Below are 12042 nucleotides of genomic sequence, written 5' to 3' on the forward strand. Positions count from 1 at the left end.
AAATTAAATATTATATTTAACTATACATTGAGCTTATACTTTTCTTATACGTCATAATAAAGTAATAGCCTACTTCAAGCTAAAGTAGTAGACCTTAAGATACCCAATCAATATGTAAGCATGTATACAAATGTGACTAACGTTTGGAATCTTTTATTTGTTAATAGCTATTATCTTGTGTTTGACCTTGGGTCAACTACATCTTCAGTCCAAAATTTATCAAGCAAGCCAAGAAGTTTAGTGAAACCGTGACAAATAGACTTTCTTCACATTTGTAATATTATTACGAAAGTGTAGAGTAAAAAGTCTTCTTTCATCTTTAGCGATTCAACAACCAATCTAAGCATAGAATATAATTGAAACTTTCTTATCAGCACTCAGACACCTATTTTCCGGCAATCGACTTTGACACACAAACGCATTAAAAACTTTGATCAATTGACAGAGGAAAAGTGTCGCCTCCAAAGGTGGAAAGAAAACCGTGCATCGTTATCAGCGATGCTTGTAATCAGCGTGATTGCAACCCCGAAGCGTGCGCGGCGGTGGCGTATCGGTATCAGTCGTCGCGGCGCAGAGACCGCGCACAGGCGTGCCTCGCTGCCCCGCTCCGCAGTGTCCGGCGACGCCCGCGCCTCCGCCCCGCTTGCCGGGCATGGAGCCCTGCTGCGCTGTCTCCGGCGAGGACCTTGTGGGCGACCAGGTACTGCGACATGTGTTGTGCCCCTCGGGTGGTACCAGTGCCCGTACGCAAGTGATACCACTGTGATTTTTAAGTGCCTTCGGATTCTTGCCCTGGTCCTGAATGGTGCCAGGCCAGATAAGCGATGCGGTTGGTTTGTTTAGCTCAGCTTATGCTGTATGTTTATTGTGCAAATCGTGTATGTTTGTTTACCAATAGGTACTCAAAAATGACAGCGGCTTCCTCTGTGCTAATTCGTTAATTCCCTATATAACGGATAAATGTAGATTGATTCTGGGATATACATAGAATTTCAGGTCATAGCATCTTGTAAATATTTGTGAATAAGTCGTATCTATTGTTTTCATAAGGGTTACAAATACATATATACATACAAATAAAAGCAGTTGCACGAAAAATTTTAATTTTTTTTTGGAGTTTTTCTAAATTATTAAATTGTTTGAAAATTTAGTAATTAAATTATGAAAGAAATAGAAAAACGAAAAATAATACAATAATAATAATTATAAAACTACTGGGGGAAGAAAATATTTATAATTTGATGACATTATTCACTCCGTCCTACTTAAGCAGCAAATCAATACAATGCTTAAGAGGTATTTCATTATGTGAAATATATTATTTAAGTACTACTGGATATTTACGTTTGTTTACATACTTTCCTGGTTGTACGGTCGAAGATGTGACGGCGGCGCGGCGGCGACGCAGCGGCCGGCGCAACGCAGCGTGTAATATAAAATCCACAATCTGTCTAAAAAGTTACTATACTTCTGATTTAGGATTTCTTTTGGGCAAAACACTATTCTTTCATTTAGAAACATACATTTTTGTTTCTAAATTCAAATTATAAAACGTAATGTTTCAATTATTAAAAAACAAATAACGCGTTTGTTTTAAACATCATTTGACCGAGGAAAAGACATCAACGGTTTCAGAGAGCACTCGCCATCGCGGACGTCATTCTAAAAATATTTTTAACATTGAGGTTTATTCAATAATTTATATTTGGTAAGTATATAAAAATATTAATGAACAAAAAATATTTTTAAAAGATCATTACATTATCAGGAAATCAATATCTTAAAATCATATCGTGTTTATACGATATGTAGATATCACAGTAAATTAGTTAATTAATTTTAAATAAATAAGTATATTGCAAAAATAATAAATTATTTAAAATTTCAAATACATTCCGATTGTAGTACAAAATATTATGGAAAAATAATCGACTTTATTTTTATAAATGTGCTTGAGATAAATACATATGTATAAAATTAATAAATTGAACATGTGTTGCTTACTTTAAAATATAAATAATAGGATAAATATAAATTACAAATTTGATCCTAGGGCGATAATCATGTATCGATTTTTAAGTCAAAATCAAATAATATTAGAAAATTAAGTGGCATTTTTGAAAATAACCTACCTACCTCTGTGAGTCATACGAGTAAGTTTGGACACCATCGGATCCGGTTAATCGCTTGAAATGTACAGTTAAACTTACAAAAGCTATATCGCCAGAATGTTTATTACCCTCTTAACTACGAATCTAAATTCCAGCATTGCCATTCTTCTTTATTTCGAATGACAATTAATAACGGTGATCAATCGATCGTAAAGTAACGTTATATACGTGGTAATATGTAAATTATGCCGTAGGTATATAATGAAAATTGACAGATGAAAGACAAGTCGTCATTTGCAATCAATACATAGTTAAAATTAAAACGTTTGCCGTGTCTATGTTTTACTTAAGTCTTTTGTGCAACGGAATTTAATTCTGTTTTCATTATCATATTTTTAGGTAATTTCTTTCCGGTGTAGGTGTTGCGTATCGATTATATATTTTCCGAGATATATCTACATATATTTGGTCATATTTGTTATAATATTTGATGTTTCTTCTTGCAAAATAACCTTTTTTATGTTAAATCTAAACTAAAGCTTGTTGAACAAGAAAAATATGCGGGACGCGCGATACGTTATGCAGTAAAAACTATTTTTGAAAGCATAGCGCTTTTGCTTTACTTATGTAATAAATATATAAGACTGTAATGAGACTTGACTTATACTAATGTCAATAATATAATAAATTCGAACAAAACTACTAAACATTTTTTAAATAAAGGTGAACGTATGCATTTTTCGTAATTTATTATTTAAGTGGACTGTGTCTGTACATAGGGGATCTTGATATGAGTATTGGATTTTTAAATTTCTTGTCTGTCTATATATTTGGTCTGTCAATTAGTTGGTATTTGATGTGGTTTTCACAGTTATATAGTGGATAGTGTAATTTAAAATCTGGTATAGGTTTCATCGTGAGACGGTGCTTAGAACGCAAGATATTGAGAATAATCGCAGACGTACGAAATAATCACGGGCGAACCCATGGGACTTGTAGATAATATACTAAAAACCCCAGCGCGAACCTTAATAGGACATATAATTAGGTTTAAATATTTTTAATTTATTTTATTTTATCATAATTTACCAAATATATATATGTTAATAACTAAATCAGTGGATAATCGAAATTTTTATGTTATGTGTCATGAGTTATATACCCGTTATAAGTTTTATTTTACCCATATAAAATATGACTTCTTCTGAAAAAGCAAAACTTTAGCAACTGAAATATAAAATAACATTTGTATATACATGCTTATACAGAATTCTGACATACTTACGTATATTTCATACTTTTATGAGCATTCTCCTTTAACATCTGAAAGTTTTTGTTAATTAATTAACAACAAGCTTTTGTCCGCGGTTTTGCTTTCGTATTTTTTTCCACGAAAATAGTATATTTTTCTGATGAACACTTTTCATACATATTGTATGAATATTCATGTATGTTTGTTTGCAGATTGTCCCGGGCGGCGTCCACTGGGGGGGTTCACCCAGCGGCGCGGTTGTCGACTCGTGGTTTCAGATGCAGGTTAGTGGCAACCCTATCTTTTTGTTTTTATCGATAAATATATTATTTCCACGGAATCTGCAATCAATCAAAAGAACTTTGTTCATGTTTATGCGATACATGACTACTTGCGCACAAGCGTTCACCATCACTTTTTTATCAATTTATTTTCGAAAATTTTAATAGTATGTACTTTATACGCTACAGGGAGATAATTTGTTATATAAGTAAGTATTATAGTTTTCTATTGGGTGCAGCTGTTATTATAATTGAATTAAAAGAAAACAGTCGCCACCGAGTTCCTTGTCATAAACGAAGTAAACTAATAAAACTAACTAAACTAATAATATAAAAATATAACGAACAACCGCCGATAATCCATAGAAAAATTCAATACCCGTTACTGATAAGATATATTCATACACCAACTGAATACTTATGTGTTTGAAATCCCTACTAATATTATAAATGCAAGTCTGTCTGTCACTGTTCGTTCGCTTTCACGGCTAAGCCCCTGGACCGATTTCTATGAAATTTGGTACGCATGTAGTGAAATACTCCCATTCATTACATTTTTTTCAAATGAACCCTCAAATGACTATAATAGAGCTGAAAATGGACACGCGGGGGAATCAGCGGGAAAAAGCTAGTAATAAATATTTTATTAGTTATTCTAAAACGTGCTTCATGTTTGCGACGATCGTAGCTATAAGTAATATTAATTCTCTTTGGGCAAGTCTAATTTGTATGCCCCACACTATATTGACATTGTCACGTACTGTAAAATAGCTAATATATACATTACAAGCAATCAAATTAATAAATATGTGGAGTTTAAGTTGTAACCACTTGAAAATTTATTAAATTTATTCGACAAGGTGGAAGTCATGTTTATTTACAAGTATAAAATATAAATAATATGTAACTTGTAATGATAAATTTTGTTATGAATGTAAACATTTACCTACACAGATTAGAGTTAGCTTTATATGTAGATCTAGCAAGTTGATTCTATCATTCTGTCGCGAAGTCGCAAAGCCCAGGGTCAAAAAAAGCCTCAAAATTTTGATGTTTCGGCTGCGATTTCACAACCCACCGCCTGATATCAGCCTTCTCTAGGAATGCTACCATTGGCCAACAACTGCCCAGGCTGCGTCCCCTAGTCGCCTCGTCCGACATCCACGAGAGGATATGGAGTGGTCCTATTCCAGGGCGGAACCACACGCCGCTTCTAGCAAGTTGATAAGTTTATTATAATAGGTTAAACATTTTAAAAGGCACTGCCTTCTATCCCTAGCACTTTTCTTTATTAGCAAAAAGTTACTGCTAGGAAGTAAAGTACCAACGGTAAAACCTTATCGTCACATATTATACAACAAAGACCTCTGCGGCGTATGTCTGTTTGTTCGCAATGAACTCAAAAATTACTACACGGATTTTTCATCAATAGTTAGTGTGGTTCCAGAGAAAGGTTTAGGTGTATAATTTATTATGTTCTTACCCGTGCGAACCAGGGACGGACCCCTAGTTAATTTATAAACTTGCCTCGTAATTCATTAAAAAGTTGAATCTACTTTTTTTTTTTTTCACTATCGCACTTTATAATATATGACTTTGACAGAAAAAGAAAAAACATACTTTAGCTTAAAGTATACCTTAACCTTTTTATGTATGACAGGGTTGATCTAATATTGGGAGAGAAAAAAATAATATTAAATTGTGAAGCAAAAAATGTCGCCCGTTGTTACTTTAATACAAAATCATTGACTTGTGTTCGACATGAATGAATGAATGAATGAATGGTGAAATAGAAAGACTGAGCTTTTAAACACAGGCCCTTATATTTATCATTAATGCTCATGAAATAAACTTACTTGACTTAAAAGACTTTTAATTCACAGCGACATTTTCTCTTTAGAAAACATTCACATAAATTCATGTTGTTACCCAGTATAGCAATAGCTCTAATGTCATCGACTTCTTCCATACATGCCATTAAAATCTAATATACCTACATACGTTTCTATCAAATGAATATAAATATTTTCTTTAGTACTTACTAGCGGCCCGTCCCGGCTTCGCTCGGGTAAAAATATAATGAATTACATAGGTACCTGACCTTCTACTATCTCTTGGTGAAAACCGCATGAACATCCATACAGTCGTTTTTGAGTTTATCGCGAACAGACAGATAAACAGACGCGGCAGAGGATTTTGTTTTATAATATGTAAGGGTAAGTAGTAGATTTTAGATAAATTAAAAAATAAATTGACCTAGCTCCAATATGTACCTAATGTAATGTTTTTATAATTACGCACGCCAAAAGGAATAAATGGACCCCAATAAAATCAACAATCATCTCTTCGACATTTACTTTTCCGAAACTACTGAATATATATGGGATCCTCAAAACAAGCCCTTTCAATTGATATTGCACTACATATATTTTGGTTTGAAGTTCGAACAAACATATGCACGAAAATTAAAATCCTAAATGTGATGTTCAAGTATAGGCGCGAATACTCTCTAAGCGAGTTCAACTTAAACGACTGAAAAAGACTGTAAACAATTTTAGTAAGTTCAATGTACTTCGATTCTCATTATAAGATTACTAAAACTTTTCAGTTTATTCGAATGCCTTGTATATTCGAATACGATGGACCTAAATCATCTGAATATAAGTTGATAACAGCATTATTTTGAAGAAGGACTATCACTAGAAGCCCTTCAAACTGATGTGCAGGGATGCAGACACTTGCATAATTAGCACCGCGGTTGGTTACATTATACCGCATAAACACACAAAAACTCAATGAGTAAATCGCACGCTATTATAAATACACTTAAATCGGGTAAAAAAAAGTCTTCCATTTGATGCACAAGGCTTGTAATTTTTGTGTCATTGTGTTAGAGTGCATTTTTGATCGCAATTTTGTTTGATAAGACCAGCGGTTTTAATGAATCGAGTGGCCGTGACGCCGTTTCTTATCAGCGGCACGCGAGGGCTGCATATGGAATCAATGATACCCCAACACGATTCGCGATGTGCGTTGTTATGTGCATCAATCCATCAGCGAGTTGAAGAAATCTATGTGATTTTTGATCATACGGGATATATTACAGTATGCCATGAGTATAAATTAATGGATGCCTCAGGAATTACTCTCATTAAAATTAGTATTAAGAACAATGTAAGTAGGTACTTTTTAAATTATCTAAGTGAATAACAAAAGAGAATTGACAATAAATACACAAATATATATCCTTCCTAATACGAATTCTTAGTGCTTTGATTTAAATGTTTATAGGTTTCTTTTTACAACACATTCCAAGCATAAAAACTCGATAGTAATGACTGAACTACAAAATCAATTATATTTTATATTTTAATCGAACAATACATAAGTTTTGTTCATTTATATAATCGGTGCACTTTATTATTTTCAACGTTGATTGACATATGGTAAAACATACCATTGATTTTGTAAATATAAAAATTCATTGGAGTGTGCGAAGGAAGTCACAAGTTTTGTCGTTATTGGAGCGCGCTCGCTGATGCATGGGACTCCGAGCGTGCACCGTAGACGCAAAAATACAGTAGCAATAGCAACATAAATATTACTATTTTCCTATGAATACTAGTTTGATATAATCAAATTTCAGATTATAAATACAAATAATAAGTAGGCTAGAAAGAAAGCACGAATAAGAAGATCTCAAAACACTTTATATTTAAATGGAGATACCAATCGAATATGGGATTAGGATTTGCCCGCGGCTTTCATCGAGGTGGTGATCCCAGGTGAAGCACGGATCAAGGGCACTCTTCAAAACGTCCACGGCCATACCCATCATACCCCTGTTATCATACCCATCAAATATCTCAACTCAACTAAACGTAGATATAATTTTCATGCGTATAAATACTATAATTATGGATTTCCTGGCAAATTAGCTTAACGTCTGTATCCTGATAGAAGGGCGCTGGAAGCGTTTAAGTCGCGTGTAGTTTTTTGCCGGCCGTTTCCAGCATTGCGGCCATTTCCGAAAAAACGCCCATTTAGCAGCGGCAGAACGATCAAAGCTGAAAAATAGTTACGAATCGATTTGTCACATGAATTACTATTTTTGGTTCTCCAGCAACATCTCTAGCTTTAATAAAACATGTTAGCCATATTTGCACGCGTTCACGAGTTGACGCGGATTCCAAACCTAGCTATTATAGACCTTAATTATAACAGAGGAAACATCACAACTTTTGAAACTTTTGACTATATTACTTGAATTTTTGTGGTAAGTACCTATAGATATTAATTTTTTGTAATTGCTAAAATATTATTCCAATAAAATATAATTACTTTTCTGCTCATGTAATACGCATAGGATGAATCCCTTACATACAAGATTTTAAGAATATTTAGTATTCAAATAATAAATATATGTATCTCACACCATATCTGACGTCTTGTCCAATTTACCTTCAATGCAACTTGTATTCTAAGAAATGTATCAATCAATAAATACAAATACCTAGTAAAATGTAAAATGAATCACTTTGCTCTTTTCTCGGTGCACATTTATTTTATCTTTTACATTGAGTACTTTCATGTCAATAGTACTCATTTCACTGTCTGCAGCCAAGCGTCGGAGCCCGGAGATGTACTTTTCTTCTTCCACCTTACACGGTCTTACTTATTGCGTTTTCATTACTAATTTATTAGGTATATGTCTGTGAAAGTATCACTCACAGAAAGCAATTTTTTGCCTGAACATACCTAGTCCAAATAGCACAGCAATGTTTCTTTGCACTCCACCCAACACAAAAACAAGCAAACAACGCCGTATGAATTTCGCATGAATTTGTATGAGTCTATCGCTGAATACAATCAAGAATAGAAAGAAAAGACGATTCTTGTTTCGCTGTCGGTACCGCGCGTAAAATAATATTAAACGCACCATTAGAGTCGCGAGTACTGTGACATTGTCCATTGTTCTCTTTCCCATTTTTGTTAATCGTCAATTTCCATCTGATGATGATCGCGGTGTAGCAGCTCAGGTGATGATCAACATTTCACGAAAACGTAGATTATCTGTTTGTTGTGGGTAGATAATTTAAAAATATAATAATAAACTTTTATCAAAATAAAAAACATTTTATCAAATATTCACAACAGTACAACAACGAAAAAATCGAGGAAAAAAGAATTTAATACATATACTAAAGCTTAAACACAACAGAGGCACAAATAGTAACAAACGAACGTTCTTATGAACTATCCGAACGTTTATTTGTTACTGTTTGTATTAACAAAAAAATAATGTTTTCTTTATGGCACTTGTACGATTAAAAAATTCAAAATCCATTGATTTAGTTATTAAGATACAAAACTTATGTACAGAAAGAAAACGAGGAGTAGTAAGTAAAAATCGCCAAAATTAAATTCAATAGATATTGTGTAATAATTTGCGCAAAAAGTTAAAATATATTTAATTTTAATCTCCAAACTATAAAAACTATTATAGTTGATTGACCCTTTCCCAACTATAATTATTAGGTATATCCTTTTATGCAGTGGTACACGCGTCCAGCAACAAAATCAGAGTTTCCATTACCAATACAATCACAGCAATTTTGAGATTGGACTACACTAATTTCTATCAATAAACTCCAGTTCACCCTTAGCTAATCAACATTACACACTCCACTGGTTTTACTCAGTTGCGTAAGCGCAAGCAAACGTAATGAGATTCATATGGGAGGAGAGGGGGCTAGAGTGGGAGGGGGATATAGTGACAGGATTCACGGTCCAACTATCGAGTACAATGATCGCGTTCAATACGTGATCGATTATGCCATTATATGTGAGCATGTATACTAAGCATTTTGTACGGCATTTGCTGGATAAACTGACAAATTTTCAACAATTGAAAAATTGATTTTATCTGATTTAGCTATACATATAGTCCACATTGCAGTTTGTCTTTTAATTTTGAATGCTTTTATGCAATAATTTATAGTCATACAACTATTTTCCGCTCGTGCTTAGTCTGTAACACAGAAATCGAAAATTCTTTATTGATTCAAAATTAATTTCCGTCATCCTAATTCGCTTTCTACCTAATTTTTCTCCGGACTAAGATAAATTAGAATCATAAAACAAAATTTGAAGGACCAATTTTTCCACCTTCCTTACATTTCAAATGTTTTCATTTGAAAGTTTCTTTGGAATCTTTTCTCGGTCCACAAATATTATAAATATAAACCCTATTAAAAGAGCGTAAGTTTGTGATTTTTTATAATATGATATTTTTATGATATGATAGGGACCAACACTGTTCAAATGAGTTTCTTTCGGCATTTCTTCTCAGCAGTGGTCGTTCCGAAATGCCAGTAGTTTCTAGCTTGTGAGAAATAACTATAAATTTAAAGATTGACGAGAAAAAGTGCCTGTGAAGGTCTAATTTCTGAATAAATGATTTGAATTTGAATTTGAATTTGAATGAAAATCTGGAAGTAGCTGTAGGTATGTGTCTATTGTATGGTGTTCAAATAAAACGTAAAGTCCGGCTACCACTAAGTATGTCTCTGGAAACTTATCGCGGCTATCAATAAGTAAACTAAATAACCATCGGATACTAAGAAGTTGAACTACATTTCATACCTCTCCGAAGTTGGTTTAGAAACTAATGCCTAGAGAAAAATTTGTTTTTTTAATCAACAAAATTATTATCTGAAGCGATTTTTTAACAACAGAGACCAGTTTTTTTACAGCTTTAAATATACATTTGTTAATGACATAGGTAGTTGAATACTTATACTCAATGTAAGTTTGAGAAATAGACTTTATCAATTTACTATATTAATATGAATAAAGCTTTTTTCAGTAATGAAACCACCGAGGAGAACCATGCATGTGCTTTACAAAACGTTAAGGGATCTAAGAAGCGCACTAGCGGCCCTGGACACTGTACCTATGCTACAAAGTCTGCATCGGCAGACAATCTGGGTTAGGGCGACGCGACCCCAAATCATTGAGGCTGTCTCGGTCGCTCCTCGTACGCGCGAGAGAGACGACCGAGCTTGACCTAGAGTAGCAGGTTGGGAATCCGGAAGGTATGAAGAAACCGGCTCTGCGTTGCATTTTTCCATTCAATGGAAAGCTCTACGTTTACTTCGCGGACCGTTGGGATTCCTTTCTGTTTTTTGGTGAATTTGCGGTTTTCATAACTCAAGGGCGACTGACATATAAATGCCTGAGGGTCTTTCAACTGATAAAATCGGTGCTCTATCATTTGTTAAAACGTGTGTGTATCACATGACATCTTCCACCGATATCCAATTACATTTCGTTAGAGAATCCGCTGATTAGGCATCTAAAATAATAGAAAATAATTCTATACTTACAGTGGGTTGCACCAATTTACTTTGAGGTTAAGTTTAACTGGTGCAAAAATACGCAAAGTAGGCTATTTTGTCAAAGCATCTCCGGCAGGTCAGGGCAGGTGAAAAATCGCACTGGCACAACCCACCCTTAATGAAAGTAGGTAAACTAGTTTATCGAATGTAAAGATGTTCATAAATATATATTCTAACATGATATATATATATTCTAACTTTACAGATAAACTTGATTTTTTTTTAACATCTATCTATTACCTTATCCATAGGGCATGCATATTTTATCATGTACTCGTAGAAACTAAAATCAGATAAATGTTATTAAGTTACGGTCAGGTACTTATAGATACAATGCATTACGTACCAGAAAACCATATTTTTATTTAGGAATGGCTTCGATTTTACAAACTATTACGAAAAATAATAAAAACATTTCATTTTCTCTCGGCCTATTCCAGTAAGACAGTCACTTTGTTATCGGCTTAGAGTAAATAGATGTTCAGAATTGGCACACATAGATTGGGCTAGTAGTCAAAGGGCCGAGGCCCATTTGCGGCAGAAGCCGGCGAGTCTCGTTTGGCTTTCTACCCTGCGGCAGTGGGTCTCTGGGCACTCACTACATTCCACGCCCGCGGGTATGCGCAAGCGCAGCGCGGATTGTCAGCCGCTAGCGGAAGCGGGCGCTGATACAAAAGTATTGAGTTTCTCATCCACGTGTAAAATTTGCGAGAGAAGTTGATAAATCTATGTATAATTTTTAAAATTAGGGTTTTTAATTAGTAGAAATATTGAAAACATTGGTCGGGATTTCAAACCAATTGTATAAACGTATGTTAAAACTACAGAATTCTATGCTTTGGTCATGGAATTAGTAGGTACTACACAGCCCTACTAAATTCAAGGCTTTGCTTTTATTTTAAATGTAAAACAATAGGTACTTTTTAATGAAAGTGCCTCTAACAAAAAATAATAGAAGTAATACTCGTATTATTTCATGTATTGCAATGCAGTTGAAG

General features: G+C 34.0%; 1 protein-coding gene across 2 annotated transcripts in view; it reads left to right on the forward strand.

Moving 5' to 3' along the window:
• Nucleotides 1–561: 561 nt before the first annotated feature.
• LOC128683098 (dendritic arbor reduction protein 1-like) overlaps nt 562–12042 on the forward strand; it is a 63014-nt gene continuing 51533 nt past the window's right edge. The window contains exons 1-2 of one of the 2 annotated variants that reach the window (XM_053768347.1): nt 562–700; nt 3576–3647. In XM_053768347.1, the coding sequence (XP_053624322.1) occupies nt 653–700; nt 3576–3647 (120 nt within the window). In that variant the 5' untranslated portion in view covers nt 562–652. Of the gene's footprint in view, nt 830–3575; nt 3648–12042 lie in introns of both variants that reach the window. The other variant, XM_053768348.1, reaches the window with a different exon arrangement.

Source organism: Plodia interpunctella, chromosome Z, assembly GCF_027563975.2.
Source record: "Plodia interpunctella isolate USDA-ARS_2022_Savannah chromosome Z, ilPloInte3.2, whole genome shotgun sequence".
Lineage (NCBI taxonomy): Eukaryota > Metazoa > Arthropoda > Insecta > Lepidoptera > Pyralidae > Plodia > Plodia interpunctella.